Below are 19,253 nucleotides of genomic sequence, written 5' to 3'. Positions count from 1 at the left end.
ACTAACCGACTACATTATTCTGCAATATTCATGGAAGTTGGAAGAAACAAATGTGCAGCAACATAATACATACAAATTACTGGAAATCCTTCGACAAGCCCTCTGCATGAATACTTTTAGATAAGCACGTCGCATCAGCCTTTCAACTGACGTAATTCACTCCGGCATAATTTTAATTTCTTTTAAATAACATTAAAGTAACAGACAGCTTCGTTAGCCACAGTAGGGCTGTTGCTGGCTGTTCTTTCCTTTGCATTTCTTTGTTCCTCCTCCTCCTCCTCCTCCTCCTCCTCTTCCTGTATTACTGAGGCACCAAATGAGAATAGCTAAATATGCATTTTACGCTAACACTAATTAAACTAAGCATGAGCTCTGGTTTTTGCCCTGTTGTTAGACATGGTGGGACGTCACCGCGTCAGCGTGTTTTCGTGAGCGTGATGATCCTCATACAGCAGCGGTGAAGAGCGAGGCACGTTCCGGGGAGCTCGTAAGTTCCATGTGAATCATGAACTGTACTCTGCTTCACCAAGTCTGTCTTTGCAATTTTGCCACCTGAGGGCACGCCATCATGGCAAGTCTGCCACTGACTGATGCTCTTCCTCGGTGACTGGTTTGCATATTCTCGTCTTGTTTTAAAAAGTGCGGCAAATTTATTCTGTTTCTACCAAATTCATTGCTTAAATACACGATACCAGATTTTTTTTTTCTACTTGGACAATTAGGTGCCATAATAATAGGTAAGAATTTTAGTAGAAATTCAGTATTCTTCTTCAGACAAACGTGAATTGTCCTGCACGAAAAAAATGTAGCAACGGTGCTCCTCAGTACACAACTTGGTGATCCTCGTACAGCGAATGGTGTCTGATGTGAGGGTTGCTGCGAATGCTCAGTGGCAGACGGCAGAGAAATGGCAAGCTTGTTCTCGTATCGGCCAAGAACACTGTGATTATCCAGGCTGTGATTACTGCGACCATTGCTGCTTTGACGTGGTGTCTGAGGCGCTGCAAGGACGTAAGGCTCCCGGTGGACTGTGTGTGGTGGCAGAGCTGTCTTGATATTCCTATCTTGAAATAATTCCAGTCGTTGTAAATGGAAAAGAAAAAAAACGAGTTTTGGGATTTACAAGTGAAAGGGATGAAAACTAACTACTGACAAACACAACAACAACAACAACAACACGCCCTCTCAACCTCTCCACCACCCGCCAACCACTAGCCACCAACCAGAACATCTCCACTCCATCAACCACCACCACCACCACCACCACCACCATCACCACCTCCCCAAACTCCCCAAGCCGCACCCTCTCTACTCACACACACACACATACACACGCACACGCACTCTCTCTCTCTCTCTCTCTCTCTCTCTCTCTCTCTCTCTCTCTCTCTCTCTCTCTCTCTCTCTCTCTCTGTCTCAAATCTTGCTCTATGACAGAGGAATTATGAAACACAATTGTTTCTCCTTCCCTTCACCAAATATACTTCAAAAATTAAGCGTCAGTACCTCAGCTGATGGTACTTTGGTGAGCTTCACGTGTCATCACCTGTTTGCATTACGTTTTTCCCCCATTATATATCCTTCTTAATCTCAATCTTCATTTCTTCACCTTCCTTGCACTAACAGTCTTCAGAGATCAAGCGTCAGTACTTCAGTTGATGCTACTTTGGTGCGCTTCACGTGTCGTCACCTGTTTGCATTACTTTTCCCTATTTCATCTCCCCAATCTCAGTCCGCGCGTGTCCATTATAAAGAAATGGGGGGGAAAAAGTATTCTCTCGTGCCAACAGTGTACCGTGTGGTAGAGGGGGAGGCGTAGACATTAATTAGGGAGCAATGACCCTCTCCCCCAGTAGCCCTGACTCAACAGGTAGTCCTTAGTAAGTGATTAATTACCGTTTGCTACGTATTTACATAACGTTTGTTGCTCACCGCCGCGACACAAGTGGTCCTCATGTTAAGAAATGCTTGCTTTTTAATTTTCTTGTTGCTTACCCTTCACGCGCTGTATTGAACTGAACTGAAAGGGGAAACAAGAAGTGATGTGCAGTCTTTCCATTTCGGCGGAATGAACCTTGCTCAAGTTGCTCTTTAATTTAATATTTCGGATAATTATGAAATAACACTTGTTTTCACTTGAAGATTAGATTAGGCTCACTGTTTTCATTGCTGATCCATGCATTATGTAGATCACGAAAAAAGGGGGATGTCTTGCCGAGAAATAAGTAGTGTCTGGGAATTAGTTAGCGAAGGTTATTTCCCTTAAAACGCAATATCTCTCAAAAGCCTAAATGTTTACCGGTGTGCCGCACCTATCCCTCTCCGCTGTGGTGAACTGAAAGGTAACAGCGCTCACCTTTCCGCTACGTGACCACTGAGCATCAGCACAATCAGGTAAGAGTGATGGCGTGGTGCTGTGAGCCGAACACTGGCGGCGATCAGTCCGGCGCCGTACAAAGTGTTTTTTTCTATATATATTGTACTGTGCTCAACTTGTATTGATTTCTATACTGAGATATGGAGTGTGCTGTATTCTGAGTCCACAAATCATTAATGCTTGCAAATTTGAGCATTTGATACCTGTCGAGATCAATCCCCCCCAAGCACACACACACACACACACGCGCATTACTACACGGGTCGCTTACTCGCCCCGGGTCTCGTACAACACAGAGGATTCTCTCCCGTAAAGTTGTACCATGAGAACCTTTGCCATCGCCGCGACACACAGCACGCCCCTCCTTCCCCGCCTCGGACCCGCTGGCTTGGCGCTCCTCTTGTCCCGGTGAGCACTGAACATTGCACCGTGCCGTGGCTCATGTCTTGGCTCACACTCAAACTCAACCGGTCGTCAGGTGTTGCCTCACTTGACGTGCTGCACGATTATCATCCGCTGAAATGCTTGCCGTGACTTACAGGCGGAAAAACTCTGTACCGCAGCAAAGTGAGGATAGGATCTGTTTTTGGTGAGAAAAAGCATCATTTGTTTACGATGTTCGATATATGAAGCTGTGTTGTACTTTTAAAAATTGTGTTGTAAGATTATTAATTTCTATTGTTTGAACTTGATTCATTAGGAGAGCTGATGTTGTTCTAGGCCCGCATTAGGTTTTTGTTAGACTACGTGAGTCACGTAAAATAAATTAGATGAATGGTATTTTTAATCGAATTCAAGTCTGCCGTGCATTATTTTACCAGTTCTGTGTCGCGGCTTCTGTAACAAACTGTAACAAACACTGCAGGGGATATTATATTGGGAGGAGGCAGTAGACACCTGCCGAAACGATAATTACTCCCAGTGAGGTCTAAAGCACTGTTCAGGGGGTGCTGTGAACTTATCATTAAACCCAGCTGTGACCTCACTGAACGTTTCCCTTTGTGTCTCACAACACAAGGGGGCAGTCACAGCCTGCCCTCTAAAGACAACTCTCTTCCTCCACACAAACCTACAAGCACCTAATAACACACACACCCTTCACTCAAAAATTTTTAAATCATCATGGCGACTCCTACACCAGCCTCGGAGTCCCCATCTGGGGAGGGGACCATAAATGTCCCCAGGTCGGACGGGTGGACTGATTGTTTTCGATTTTTTTAGTCTGAACGTTTTCGACAGACTAACATGTTTAAGAATGAATATTTTCGACAATGATTTGGCAACTTAGACTGATTATTTTCGATGGTTCTGCAATATATTTTTCAATCATGATTATTTTCGACACATTAAAAACATTGGTTGGAATGTTTTCGAAACTAAATAAACTTCACTATGAATGTTTCCGACAGTAAAAAAATATTGAACTGAATGTTTTCGACACTAAAAAATGGTAAATTCTGAATGTTTTCGACACTGGATAAAATGAACTGTCACATCACGTCACGTTTAGACTTAAACAAAAGACTATAAAAACTAACCTAACCTAACCTAACCTAACCTAACCTAACCTAACCTAACAAGATAATAATCAAAGAAGGTCTAAAATGGCTGAATGAAGTGTCGAAAATATTCCAAAAAATATTGATTTAGGTCAATGATGTGTCGAAAATAATCCAAACTGTAAATAGCTAGGTAATTGTTGTGTCGAAAATAATCCAAAACGGACACTAAATGTGTAAGAGTTGTGTCGAAAACAGTCCAAAAAAACATAAAATGGGTTGTCGAAAATAATACTTCTTGGCAAGAATCGAAAACATTCAGTTTAGATTACTTTTGTAGAAAATCGAAAACATTCAGACTAAAAAAATCGAAAATAATCAGCGACCTCGGTCGGACTACCTTTCTGTCGACCCCCCTCAACTTTTTCTTCATTAACTTCTGCAACATTCGCGGTCTAAGATCTAATTTTCAATCTGTAGAACACCACCTCTCCTCTTCTAAACCTCATCTTTTCCTCACTGAAACTCAGGTGTCTGAGGCAACTGACAGTAGCCCCTTTTCTGTTCCCTCCTACTTTCTCTATCCTCATTTTCGATCCAAAGCTGGATGCTGCGTTTATGTGCGCAATGACTTAATCTGCTCTCGTGCCCACGCTCTTGAATCTTCCGAGTTTTCCACCATCTGGCTACGACTACAGAGTCACACTCAAACTAAATTTATCTGTGCTGTATACCTCTCACCTAACTCCTCTGACTATAACAAATTCTTTGACTACTTAACTTCCAAAGTGGAGCACATTCTGATCCTCTTCCCTATTGCAGAGGTCTCCATTCTTGGAGACTTCAATGTTCACCACCTACCTTGGACGATTCTGGGCTTGTTCCTCCCTCTCCTCCACCCTCTGACTACTTCATGCCACCTATTAAAATTGTTCGCAATGATGTTTTCCATGCCCTCGCTGGCCTAAACCCTCGGAAGGCTTATGGACCTGATGGGGTCCCTCCTATTGTTCTCCGAAACTGTGCCTCCGTGCTTGCACCTTGCCTAGTCAAACTCTTTCAGCTCTGTCTGTCAACATCTACCTTTCCTTCTTGCTGGAAGTTTGCCTACATTCAACCTGTTCCTAAAAAGGGTGACCGTTCTAATCCCTCAAATTACCGTCCTATTGCTTTAATTTCCTGCCTATCTAAAGTTTTTGAATCTATCCTCAACAGGAAGATTCTTAAACATCTATCACTTCACAACCTTCTATCTGATCGCCAGTATGGGTTCTGTCAAGGCCGCTCTACTGGTGATCTTCTGGCTTTCCTTACTGAGTCTTGGTCATCCTCTTTTAGATATTTTGGTGAAACTTTTGCTGTTGCCTTGGACATATCAAAAGCTTTTGATAGAGTCTGGCACAAAGCTTTGATTTCCAAACTACCCTCCTACGGTTTCTATCCTTCTCTCTGTAACTTCATCTCAAGTTTCCTTTCTGACCGTTCTATTGCTGCAGTGGTAGACGGTCACTGTTCTTCTCCTAAATCTTTTAACAGTGGTGATCCTCAGGGTTCTGTCCTGTCACCCACTCTCTTCTTATTATTCATTAATGATCTTCTAAACCAAACTTCTTGTCCTATCCACTCCTACAGTGATGGTACCACCCTGCACTTTTCCACGTCTTTTCATAGACGTCCAACCCTTCAGGAGGTAAACATATCACGCAGGGAAGCCACAGAACGCCTGACTTCTGATCTTTCTAAAATTTCTGATTAGGGCAGAGCAAACTTGGTACTCGTATTGTTCAATGCCTCAAAAACTCAATTCCTCCATCTATCAACTCGACGCAACCTTCCAGACAACTATACCCTCTTCTTCAATGACACTCAACTGTCCCCCTCTTCTACACTGAACATCCTCGGTGTGTCCTTTACTTATAATCTGAACTGGAAACTTCACATCTCATCTCTAGCTAAAACAGCTTCTATAAAGTTAGGTGTTCTGAGACGTCTCCGCCAGTTTTTCTCACCCCCCCAGCTGCTAACTCTGTACAAGGGCCTTATCCGTCCATGTATGGAGTATGCTTCACATGTCTGGGGGGGGGGGTTCCGCTCATACTGCTCTTCTAGACAGGGTGGAATCAAAAGCTTTTCGTCTCATCAACTCCTCTCCTCTAACTAACTGTCTTTAGCCTCTCTCTCACTGCCGCAATGTTGCATATCTAGCTGTCTTCTACCGCTATTTTCATGCTAACTGCTCTTCTGATCTTTCTAACTGCATGCCTCCCCTCCTTCCGCGGCCTCGCTGCACAAGACTTTCTTCTTTCTCTCACCCCTATTCTGTCCACCTCTCTAACGCAAGAGTTAACCAGTATTCTCAATCATTCATCCCTTTCTCTGGTAAACTCTGGAACTCCCTGCCTGCTTCTGTATTTCCACCTTCCTATGACTTCAATTCCTTCAAGAGGGAGGTTTCAAGACACTTATCCATCAATTTTTGACCACTGCTTTTGACCCTTTTATGGGACTGCCATTTCAGTGGGCATTTTTTTTATTAGATTTTTGTTGCCCTTGGCCAGTGCCCTTCCTACATAAAAAAAAAAATAAATATTGTATGTCTTCACTAATTCACCTCTTTCATAGTTGCTTCCTTCCTCCTGCAGCAGACGGCTCCTTCCTTCCTTCCTTCCTTCCTTCCTTCCTTCCTTCCTTCCTTCCTTCCCTCTTGTGGCTCAAACTTTTCCGTCCCTCCTGCTCGCGTCCATCGGTTTTCCAGGGGAATGTGGACTCAGATATTCATGTATAAATTTCTTGGTGTAAAATATTCCCTGATAAGTGTTCGTTCTCATTCCACTGAAACTCATTCTTGCATAATCTCTCCCGCACCTTCCTGCTGAATGTAAAAATGGACCATCCCTGCCTTCCCTCCGACACCTTCACCTCCTGCTGTGCACTCCAGTACGGTCCTTATTCTTGTTCATTTCGTCTACCAACCTCTTTTTTCTCCATCACACCTTCACGTCCAGCAGTGTACTCCAACAGATTCCTTATTCCAATTTAATTCGTGTACCAATTTCTATAAACGCACCACCAGATAAGCTTCCTTACTCTAGTTCAGTTAGTCTACCAAACCCCTCGTTTTCTGTGATGCAGCACCAGACATACGCTTACTAGTAGCACGTGCACCTCCCAGCAAGACACCAGCTGCAGGTTCCTTACTTTATATCAGTTTGTCTACTAAGTTTCTCTTTCTCTATGAGGCAGCATCATACACAAGTTTCCTACGCCTGCGCCGTCCACGAGCCTGTTCCTTTATGCTTTTCTTTCTCTTCCTCTCTTGATAATTTGGCGTAATGTGAACGGCCGCCCTGAGCCTCCCTCTTAGCGCGTGATCTGTTACTCTTTCTTCCTTTCTTGCTGTGGTTCCTCTTGCTGCTTCTTTCTCTCAGCAATTTCTCCTAGGGTTCCTGTAGCGGATGTAATATCAAGGCACCCCCCTTAACTTCCCTCTTTGTCCGTGATCTACGTACAATTTTTACAGAATTAGCAGAGTGTGTGGAATCAGGTCTCAGATTGTGGTCCCAGTTCATCAGTTTGTTAGAGTCATTCCCGAAAACAATGTAGCACGACCTATGAAACTCGTAGTAGTAGTAGTAGTAGTAGTAGTAGTACAGGTGACAGGTGTTGCTACTGAGTAATTATATGGCCCAGGATTTGCAGAATGTTTACTGCTGGTGACTGTATACCTCCTTATGTCCCCTCTCCTTCCCTCTCCCTCCACTCTCCTTTCCCCTACTCCTTCCTGCACTCCTTTCTCATGCTTCCTATGTTATTTATTAATTTATTAATTTTCTATCACGCTAATCTTCCCTGTTCTATTCCTTGCCCTTTCTTTTCTCTCTCCCTCGTCATCGCAGCATTTGTATGTCAGTAAGACTTTATTTTGTGACATCATGATATTGCTGAAATCACCACCATCACTACTGACATCAGTATCATTAACATCATCATCACCATCATCATCGTTATCATCATTATCATCATTATCATCATGCTTTCCTAGATTTTAATTACCTCTAGTTCCCCACTAACAAAATTGATTATTCTGTGAAGCAGGAGATAAGTGAGCCACTGAGAAAAGTGAGATTCGACAACAAGAGGGCTGACTTTAGACAGACCGACCCTTCTTATCGCTGCCACATCACCAACATGGGAGTATCTCGTATACCTGTCCATAAGTGAGGTGCTACTACTATTACTATTACTACTACTACTACTAATAATAATAATGATAATAATAATAATAATAATAATAATAATAATAATAATAATAATAATAATAATAATAATTATTATTTTTATACTGATGTTGCTGCTGCTGCTGCTGCTGCCGCTGCTGCTACTGCTGCTGCTGCTGCTGCTACTACTACCACTACTACTACCACTACCATTATTGCAACTACTGCTGCTCCTCCTGCTGCTGCTGCTGCTGGTGCCGTTGCTGCTGTTTTTTTTTTTTTTTATGCAAGAGGAGCACTGGCCCTGAGCAACAAAAAGAACGAAAAAAATAACCCACCGAGATGCCAATCCGTAAGGAAAAATAAAAAATAAGATTATCTAAAATTGGAGGGCGAGTGCCTTGAAACCTCCCTCTTCAAAGAGTTCAAGTCATAGGAAGGAGGAAACGCAGAAGCAAACAGGAAATTTCAGAGTTTATCAGTAAAAAGGATGCATGGATGAGAACACAGGTTAACTCTTGCATTAGAGAGGATAGAAGAAGGACAAAGAAGTATTACTTCCTCCGCAGAGTGCTGGGCACCAACACACAAGCTTTCTTCATAACTCTCCTGTAACATTTATTCTTCTGCTTGTTTTAGCTATTTATTTATTTATTTATTTGTTCTCTCCGTGGAAGAACACACCGCGCCCTCCTCACTGACGAGTGAGGGGCGGCACGACCACACCGCAGAGCAGTGACACGCGCAAACACACACACACACACACACACACACACACACATCTTATCATTTGTTTGAAATATAAATATCTCTACTTAGTTATGTGTCTGAGAGAGAGAGAGAGAGAGAGAGAGAGAGAGAGAGAGAGAGAGAGAGAGAGAGAGAGAGAGGAGGGGGGAATAATAATAATAATAATAATAATAATAATAATAATAATAATAATAATAATAATAATAATAATAATAAATTGTTTATTCCATGAAACATAGTTATTCATTTGATCATACACAAGTACAAGTAGAATAAAAAAGCAAATGTAGCTACATCATCAGCTTAGCGTAAGGCCATAAATGCTAAAATGATGAGATAAAATCTACGAGAAATACTATAAAATACTATAAAATAATACCTAAAATAAAGCTAAAACTAAAATAAGACTAGAAACAAAATTAAAATATTGGAGAAATCTAGCTAGATAGTGTAAAAAATCAATACATGTGGAGACCTAATTCAACACATTTAACAGTAGATTTCTAAGACTAGATTTGAAACTGTGTAGGCTTCCGGAGGCGGTAATATAGCGAGGGAGCTCATTCCATAACTTGGGCCCACACACCGTAGTGGCCATGGCACCAGTGTCTGTTTTAGTTCTTTTTATATACAGGTTATTTCCTTGTCTTGTTGTGGTGGTTGTATTATCTCTGACTGTGGGAAGGTTCAGGTACCAGTCTGGGTATAGTCCATTCATTGATTTATACACTGTAGTACACTTCTCTAAATAATATTTGTCTTTCACAGTCAGCCACTCTAGGTCTTTTATGATAGGAGTCACGTGGTCATATTTTCTTGCACCTCCAGTTACAACTTTAGCAGCAAAGTTCTGTAGTTTTTGTACAGTATGAATGAGAGTTTTGTTGGGAGAGCCCCAGATACAAATACAATAATTAATGAGGCTAAGCACTAAAGACTGTACAATAACTTTACGAGTGGGTTTGTCAAAGTTCTCACTAACTCTGTTTATAAACATTAATGTTCCCATTATTTTAGTATTTAATTCTGCAATGTGCACATCAAATAACATGTATTTGTCAAAATAGACACCCAAATTTTTTACATGCGTAGTCGGGTATATATGTACTCCATTACAATTTATAGAAATGTCAGGGGGAACATGGGCTAACAGTTGCCTATTTACAATGAAAATGCATTGCGTTTTTTTGTTATTTAATAATAGACCATTTGTTAGGAAATAAAGTTCTATATTTTGCAATGCATTTTCAGTGTTGGAGATGAGCTCATCAAAATTTTCGACAGTATCAGCTTCGAGGAATTGGGTGTCATCCGCGTATTGTATCAAAGATGTCTCGACTTTCTCATTAAGATCATTGACGTATATAGAAATTAAAATTGGGTCGAGAATTGAGCCTTGTGGAACCCCGTAACGTACGTTTTCTTTCTTAGATATTGTATTATTTAAGCGAACGGATTGTGATCTATCTTGAATATAATTTGCAAACCAAAAATTGTCAATATTAAGCTTAGTGCACTTATTTAATAAACTATCGTGGCTGATACTGTCAAAGGCTTTTGATAGGTCACATAAAGTCAATACAGAGATTTTCTTTGAGTCCATATTATCATAAATTTTATCTGTAACGACAGTAAGAGCAGTTTCTGTAGACAGTCTAGGACGGAACCCGTGCTGCGTATTAGACAAGAGTTTATTAGTTTCCAAATAATGCGAGAGCTGGCTAGCAGCTACTTTTACAAGAATTTTAGAAAGAATGGGTAAAAGAGACATAGGTCTGTAATTATTAAAATCATTAGTATCACCACTTTTAAAGAGTGGAACTACCACAGCATGTTTCCAAGTAGTAGGAAAGATACCTGTGACAATGGAAGTGTTAACAATGCAAGTTAGATAGAATGCTATAACAGACAATGAGTCTTTTACGAAAGTTAAAGGAATACTATCAGAGCCTATTGAGCTTGTGTCTTTAAGTCCCTTTATATTAAGAATTACAGTGTCAGTGTCAACAGGTTATAATTATTCAAACAAGGTAAAGTCAAGTGTATTTCGTCTGGAGTGTACAGAAAGTGTTTCAGCAGCGGTCTTCAGTGTTCACTATGGCCACGTGCGTCAGTAGTAAGCAGGAATTGCAAATATATAATTCCACCACCCGCCATGATGTTGCCGGGAGGGGCGGGGCGCCTTTCCCACGCCCGCCAACACCCGCCCCGCTGCCAATCAGTCCCTGTGCTTTGTCTTTCGCAGCCGTTGGCTGCTCCGCACGCCAGTCAGGGAGGAGCCTCGGCCAGGCTGGCCTATCACGTGGCGGCGGGCTTCCCTGCTCACGCTGTCAGCCAATGGAGAAGCGAAGAGAGGCAGCTGGAGGAGGAAGAGGAGGAGGAATACCTTTCCAGCATGATCTGTTTGTAAGGTGTGACTTGAGTAAGCGTGTGTATCATGCAGGCTAGGCTCCCTGTGTTTGCCAGGCGAGGTAGAGTACGAGTATTTAGCAAAGGTGAGAGAAGGAAAGAAGAAAGAGGGAGAAGGGAAGGGGGGAAAAAGGAAGTGGCTGTGTTGAACGGCGACTCCTGTTGCTGCTGCTGCCGCTGCTAGTACTATTCGTGTTGCAAAGTTTAAAATAAAAACTATCACTGAGAATCCAGAAACACAAGCGTGTGGCCAGTACAACAGTTATCCGTGTGTGTGTATGTGTGTGTGTGTGTGTGTGTTTCCTGAGCTGTGCGTTCAGATCACTTGATCTGTGACAGAAAAAAAAAAAAAATTTGCTATCCCGGCGGGAAGCACTCAGTGATTATAAATTACGATGTTCATAAACTCAAATGATCTTGGTGTTATCAAATTATCAAATTTTCTCGGTCAGTGAAAAGTAAGGTGTATTCTATTACTACTTTTTCTTGGAGGTGTATTAAGGAAAAATAGATAAGTAAAAACAACGGGAAATTATCTCTGCCGTTAAACGTTTGTTGGTGAGGAACATAAATACACACTTTGCTGATAATGTGCTGCGTGCATAGTAAAGGCGTGGGCAGTGTGTGCTATCAGGCCACTTCTAGTCTCTGTGGTGGAGCGCCTGTGTAGCTTTAAGGGAGATATATTTTTTAGTTGCGGGTGTGCGGCCACTGGGCAGGAAAGACGGTGTTGCTTTGTTGATGTGATGCGATGTGAGACGGGTCGTTGGCTTTCCTGGACGTGCCGGGAATGCCCTTGTAATTGTTATGTACGAGTAACTTTTGGTATGTGTGTGTGTGTGTGTGTGTGTGTGTGTGTGTGTGTGTGTGTGTAACGACAAGCCCTCCTCCTCCTCCTCCTCCTCCTCCTCCTCCTCCTCCTCTCTTTTTTTTCACTCTCCCTCTCTCCTCTCCTCTCTTTCCTAGACTTCTCCCATTCACCTTTCGGGAACTGGTGTCGTTCACATTTCTTCAGTCCCCTCGTTGCCTTTATGAAGCGCTCTAAGTCCTGCTTGGTTCAGCGGCGTGCTGGTTTCTGCTCCTCCTCCTCCTCCTCCTCTCTCCTTTAAGCGGCGCTGCTCGCTGATCAAGCAACGCCTGTGAAAGCAGCGGACGCGCAGAAACAGAGGAAGCACACACACAAAATAAGTGTTTTCTTTTTACTCTAAACACTTCTTTTACAAGAATGCATCTCCTCATACGCAAAATGTTCGTTCTTGTACACAATTGTCTTTCCTTGTACAAAAATGTACTGTTATTCACAAATTTACTTTATACACTATTTTTTTTTTTCACAGAATTTAATTTCCTTACTCAAAATGCAACTTTCCATTGGCGGAATACATTTTCTTATAAAATATGTCCTTTAAAGAAAATGCACATTTACAGGAAATTCAGTTTTTACTGTATGAAATCACTTTTTTACCACAAAAATTATGTATTTTCAATACAAGATCCACATTTTTCCTTCACATCATGTAGTGTTCTCATTTTTTTATTTATTTATTTTTTTTTTACGAGATATACATTTTCTTCCGCATACAATATTTTGAGCAAAATGTGCCTTATTTTAACAAGATACATCCTTTTTTTTTTATATACAGCATTTTTAAACATGTACTTTTTTTTAAGCGTGGTACACCTTTTTCTTTCACATAATATAATATTCCTACACAAAACATACCTTTCTACACACACACACACACACAACCAAAAAAAAAAAAAAAAAAATACAAAAAAAAAAATAAATTTGCACAAATTTTACGTTTTTTTTCTTTTTTTTTTTTTTCTTTTCTGTCCCTTAACTTGCAAATCAGTGGATCCCCGGCACCTTGCTGCTTCCTGAGTTGTATGGGTCACGCAGCTCTCACGCGAGCTCCGCCTCGCCCTGCCCCGCCAGACGGCCAACACTCGCTGCCACATTTTTTATAGTCACGTTCTTAGTATGACTTCTGATTGCGGGTCCGCTCACTTGCGCTGTGTCTGCCGCGTCCCTTGTGAGGGAAAGAAACCTAAATGAGAGAGAGAGAGAGAGAGAGAGAGAGAGAGAGAGAGAGACAGACGGCGTTGAAAAAAAAAGTTGAAAAAGTAAAGAAAGAGAAACTACCCTTGCCCTCCGTTTCCTGAAAGTTGAATGCGATGTAATGCAGAAACCAAATTAGAATAAGACCAAATTGCATATTGGAATCGAGCAAGACATTTTCACTGCTGCAGAGAAATACCAGGACCATCGTAACTGAAATACCGCCTTGCAGTATAAAAGGAAAACTCACTCTGGATTCCCTGAAAGTAAGGGCGGCGCTGTCCCTGGAGAAAGGGTGTGTCGGGGCGGAGCAGGAGGAGGAGAGGGCGAGGGAACAGCGGAGCAATGGAGCCAAGCCAGGAGATGCAGGATTAAGCGGGGACAGGAGTCGAAATGAGGGAGTTTTTGAACAGAGAGAAAGAAGAAAGATATTGGAGACTGAGGGAGACGGTGAAGGGGATGAATTATTACCTAACTGATTGATTGATTTAGACACAGCAATGAGGTCACATGGTGCTGCACTGGGTGGGAAGCTGTGACTGGCGAGGGAGAGTCACTGATCAGATACAGAGAGTAGAATATAGATATGTAGGACGCATGCTCCTGCACTACAAATAAGAGAGTGAAAAGAACTGCAGACCGACAGAAAGACATAGGTAGAAAACAGTAATACGGACTAGAGAGAGAGAGAGAGAGAGAGAGAGAGAGAGAGAGAGAGAGAGAGGAAATTTAAGAAAGGGAATGAACTAGAAGCCGTCAGCAAGGAATATACACATAAAAGTAGACAAGTAAAGAAAATGAAATTACGGAGCCGCAAAAAGAGGAAGAAAAGAGAGGAAGGAAGAAAATGGAGTGCGGCGAGGCGGAAATGAGAAACACAGACAGGTAGAAAGGCGCGCCCGTGCACACACACACACACACACACACACACACAGTCAAGTTCACCATAATGAGGCCGCCAAGGTGTTGGAGTGTTACATTGTGTAGTGTTACAGGAAAGAAAAGAGAAATTAAGATGGTGTGGATGAGAGAAGCAAGAAGAAAACAAGAGCCAGAGAAGACTTAGACAAAAGGAGGATACTTTAAAGTCCTGGTGTAAACAAATGTCGAAATTTATGAAAAGAAGACAAAGAAGATTGAGGCGGTGAGTGAAACAAGCAAGAAGGAAACGAGAAGCAAGGAAGTTTTAAACACAAGAAAAATACTGTCAAATTCTGGAGTAAGCATAGATGGAAATTGAGTGATTGTGACTTTGTGAGTGAGAGAAGTAAGAAGAAAACAAGAAGCGGAGAAATATGTTGGACCAAACAAAAAAAAAAAAACATTCTGTCTAGTCTTGGAGTAAGTGAGAGTAGAACCTAAGAGACTGTGGGTGAGAGAAGCGAGTAGGAAACTGGAAGGAGGAAAGTTTTAGACAAAAGGATGACACTTTCAAGTCCTAGATCATGTGAGTACAAGTGAAAAAATTGTGACTCAGAGAAAAATAATGAGGGAAGGGGAGAGAAAAGTCACCGGACCAAAACAACCTCTTGTTGAGTTAAGTTTTTCTTTTCTTTAAGAAAGAGCGATAAATTAATGGACATCTCTCCTTCCCCGGTGTTTTTGTGCCCCAGTCCGGCTCCTTTCACGCATAATACTAAAAATAACAATGTTAAAATAGAGTAAAATACCTTTAGAACATAATTAGCAAGGACATTTTATTAATTCACCTTTATTTTTTTCATTTACCATTCATTTATTTATTTTATTTATATCTACTTTCAAATGCTTGTGTAGCTGAAAACACCCTATCGCTCGAAGACATCTTGTGCGTGCCTCCCTTCACGTTGTATTCCTTTGTTCTTCAGCAGAGAATACGAGCAGCTACGTGACACAAACCGCGGAGTTGTGGTCTTGTAACCCGGCAGCAACGCTAAGATGCCCCGAGACAGCGTGCCGTAGTACAATAAGCATCCCTGTGTCTGGAACGCCTTTGGCCGGATTAGTGTGGATGAGAGTGTGTGCTATGTATGGCCTGACGCCCCCGACTACTGGGAATATGACATGGACGACAAGCAAAATTTTTAGAGACAGTAGTCAGGATACGATAAGAAGGTTAAGAAAGTATGTCAGGATACGATAAGAAGGTTAAGAAAGTATTTGATGGAGGTTTTAAAGTGGTATAAAGGATATGACAAAGTGACTAAGAGACGATCTTACACACAAAACATCATGGAAAATCATGTGGTGCTTATAACAGCGGTGCCTTTACCTGCTCCACCTTTCCACCCCTGGGTCTTGAAATTTAACGTTGTATTTTTGGATTTTTCCTCGCGGGTTTTCATGGCACACTGTGTTGCGGCGGGCGGGACTTACTTTCATTAGCACGAGAGCCTCGAGGTGGCCGCCGTGTATTTCATGGCCTGATACTCCCCCGCAGCGTCCCTTCATAACTGTCCCATTTGTTTGTCATCCATCGCCAGGCAACGAGGAAAGTTTTTTTTTTTTTTTATGTTCTTCCTCTAACACTTTTTTTAATACATAATATATACACATACTAGTACACGCAATCTTTCTTTGTCTGTCTGTTTCTGTGTTTCTCTCTCTCTCTCTCTCTCTCTCTCTCTCTCTCTCTCTCTCTCTCTCTCTCTCTCTCTCTCTACTGCCTATATCCTAATAAACCGATTATTATTATTATTGTTATTATTATTATTATTATTATTATTATTATTATTATTATTATTATTATTATTATTATTATTATTATTGTTATTATTGTTATTATTATTATTATTATGTAAAGACATGTACAAGTCATTTGATTGATAAAGTCAGGTATGAACGGATAGAGAATGGAAGTCGTGTTTTGAAGTATACACAGATTAATGGTTCCCAGGTACGAGTATTTATATCCACTATGGTCTTGTCTTTTCAGCTCCTCCTGTAAATAACAATGGGGTAATTTGTTTCCAAGAGGAGAATACATTTGACACTGATCGGGTATAAATGAATGGATTTATTCGTGGGTGCTAAATGCTTATTAATTATGATTTAGTGGATGCGAATATGTAAAGTTCCTGCCTGAACAAATCACTATTGAGGTGGAAATTGTGGATGATTTTTACTTAACTGTCATGAAGTGTTAAACAGTAGTAGTAGTAGTAGTAGTAGTAGTAGTAGTAGTAGTAGTAGTAGTAGTAGTAGTAGCAGCAGCAGTGATAGTAGTAGTAGTACACACCAGCAGCAGTAGTAATAGTGATAAATAACGAAGTATTGCACATGGAACTTTACAGATTGACTCACCAACACGACGCATGGAAATATCTGAAGCAACTGTTTGGTGTTTGTTTACCAATTTTGGGTTTAAGGTGAAAATCCCTTTGTTTATTGGCAGTGTGGCTACTGCGAGGCGCTGCTGGCCTTCACACTCCATCCCCTGCGCCCTCCTGTCATTACATCGCCTTTCCAGCGAAGGCATTACTGCGATGGTTATGCGGCTTTTGAGGGGAGTAGCAGCCGCCCATCGCTGGGAAGGACGCGCCTCACGTAAGGGCAATATATAAAAACACATCCGTACCGCATGTGCAATACATTCATATGGCTCTACTTGAAGTGACACGGATTTTAAGGGTGTTTCTCTTTTTTTTATTTTTTTTTATTATGTTCTAGTGACAGATTAATAACGCTAGTGACAGTTTAACAGGTCCGTATTCAGAAACGCTTTGCTCTCCCACCACGACTATTTTTAAAGGCCACAGACATGATTAGCTGAGTTCATACGAGTGCTTCTCCTGTTAATAATATAGAAATCTTGTTAATCTGTCACTAGAACTGTAAAGACACATTAGGAACGCGTGTGACTTCAACTAGAGCTTTTGAATGTATTGGAGGTGCGGCGCAGAAGTGTTTCACAATATTGTTCTAACGCTCTGCATGCTTCGTAGAATGTGGCGGCTCCCTGCTGCCTGAGGTGTCGCCGAGTCGCGCTGTCTTGGCCGCGCCTGTGCAGGAAGTGTTACTTCTCAGAATCTTATATTGGCAACTTTTAATAGCCTCTAGTGGAAGTTACTATGGTGTTCAAGTGTGTTTTTATGACTGTATTTATAGTTTAGGATGGATTCTGCATCATCAGTGAGAGAAACCCCCATAAGAACACGATTTATCATCTTTGTAGCCATTGAAAATAGTCCTTACGAGAGACCAATGCGCTTCAGAATATCTTCATTACTTGGCGCCTCGTTTCCCTTGTTTTAAGAAGATGTAACGCCGTATTATGACAGAGTAGTAACTCTTAATAAGTACTCGTAGTTTCCCGCGGTGACCACCAACTCCTTCCTCACGATGAACGGGCAGCTGCTCCGCCTCTTGCTGCAGTTTAAAGCGGATGTGCTCATACACTCCACCAATACCTTGCACCGTGGAGGAAGCCTGCACGCCCCTCCCCTCTCCACATTCCACTGAGGCTTTGCAGCGTGGAGGAGGTCTGCAAGCCCCTGCCTTCTCCACACTGCACGAGACCACGGGGTTTACTAGCATATATGTGTTCCAGAAAGGGGAAAAAGATTAAACATAGCGGTCGAATAGAAAAACCTCCTACCCTACCCCACTCCAAACTCCATTCAAGGCTTTGGCAGCGTGCAGGCCCCTCCCTACCCCACACTACATACCGCTTGTCTTACTGCCATTTAAAAAATCAACCACGTAGAATAGAAGAGGTTCCCGTGTTGCGAGTCTTGTCGGCGCTGCCTTGCCTTTATGTGCCTTGCTCCTTTTTCCTTCAATACCCCCGAGTGTTGCGGCTCGCCGCCACAAAGCAACACAAAGGAAAAGAAGAAAGAACACACCTTTAGGTCACAATGTTGTACTGTTTTACACAAAGAAAAAGATAAAACTGAAAGTATAAAAGTATGAGATAGAAGACAAGAAAAGACAAGCTAGACTTCCCTTGCACCGCAGCACCTCAGATATGCTAAGTGTGCATCCAATGGAACAAATTATTTACCACAGAACATTCTTACATGACTGGGAAAGGAGAGATGAGGCTGTTGTTCCTTCTCTTTTTCCTTGCCAGCCAGCCAAGTGTTTCTCCCACGCTCCGTGTGACTGTTCTTAACTGTATGTGTGTTCTGTACCAGTTTACTCCTGTTATGCAATAATGTTACAACGCACAGTGATAATGTGAAGTTCTTGCGGTACAAATATTACTGGAGTAAAAAGCAAAGGTTACTGGGCTGTGGTTGGGAAGAGCCTGAAGACGAAATAGTTCAGAAAACAAAGGATACATAAGGTTTTAGTACGCGAGGAATGAAAAGGAAGAAAAAAAAGACGGAGGGTTCACTAGAAGCATAGTCAGGTCATACAGTACAGGGAGTGCCACGTGTAGGCCTGACGGTTTCCTGCAGCGTCCCTTATCTTCTTAGAATGTTCCTATGTTATGAGAGAATGGATTAGATCAGGAAGAGGAAAGGGGAAGGAGAGAGAAAAAGAGAGGGAGGGAGAGAACTGTGAGGGCAAAGAAATGAGGGAGGGAGGGAAAGGAAAAATTACTGTGATGTGCTCTTATTCTCTCTCCGGGGGCAAGATGGAGAAAAACAGGTGCAGACAGATTACCAAAAAGATGAATTATGAATGGAAGATGAATTATGAAAAAGTATATATTTCTAAATAAGCAAAAACAAAAATATATAACTGATAGATGATACATGTATGAATATAAGGAAAAAAATATATACATGGGTTTCGGATGATAAAAATACATGACTATTAAAAAGTCATGTTGATATTTGAAAGTAAAAGTGAAACCTTCGACAAAAGTCACTTAGCAGTAGCGGAAAGGACGGGCACACGGGGCGGGAGAAGGCGGTGGCTGGGTTAATGTTGGTGGTTGTGTACGTACACAATACTGTGACATTGTTATAGTATCGTAATATCTGTGGTTTTCCTACATTCGTGCCTGTCCG

At 41.8% G+C, this 19,253-nt stretch overlaps 1 protein-coding gene across 1 annotated transcript in view; it reads left to right on the top strand.

The window, feature by feature from the left end:
- Nucleotides 1-19,253, top strand: part of LOC135097206 (E3 ubiquitin-protein ligase arkadia-B-like) — an 86,115-nt gene that overhangs the window by 60,412 nt on the left and 6,450 nt on the right. Inside the window, exon 4 of the mRNA XM_063998982.1 lies at nt 16,688-16,839. Coding sequence (XP_063855052.1) covers nt 16,688-16,839 — 152 coding nt within the window. The remainder of the gene's footprint in view (nt 1-16,687; nt 16,840-19,253) is intronic.

The sequence above is a fragment of the Scylla paramamosain genome, unplaced genomic scaffold (genome assembly GCF_035594125.1).
Source record: "Scylla paramamosain isolate STU-SP2022 unplaced genomic scaffold, ASM3559412v1 Contig14, whole genome shotgun sequence".
In the NCBI taxonomy this organism is placed as follows: domain Eukaryota; kingdom Metazoa; phylum Arthropoda; class Malacostraca; order Decapoda; family Portunidae; genus Scylla; species Scylla paramamosain.
The sequence above is the reverse complement of the archived record's forward strand: the minus strand, read 5'-3'. Positions and strand labels throughout refer to the sequence as shown.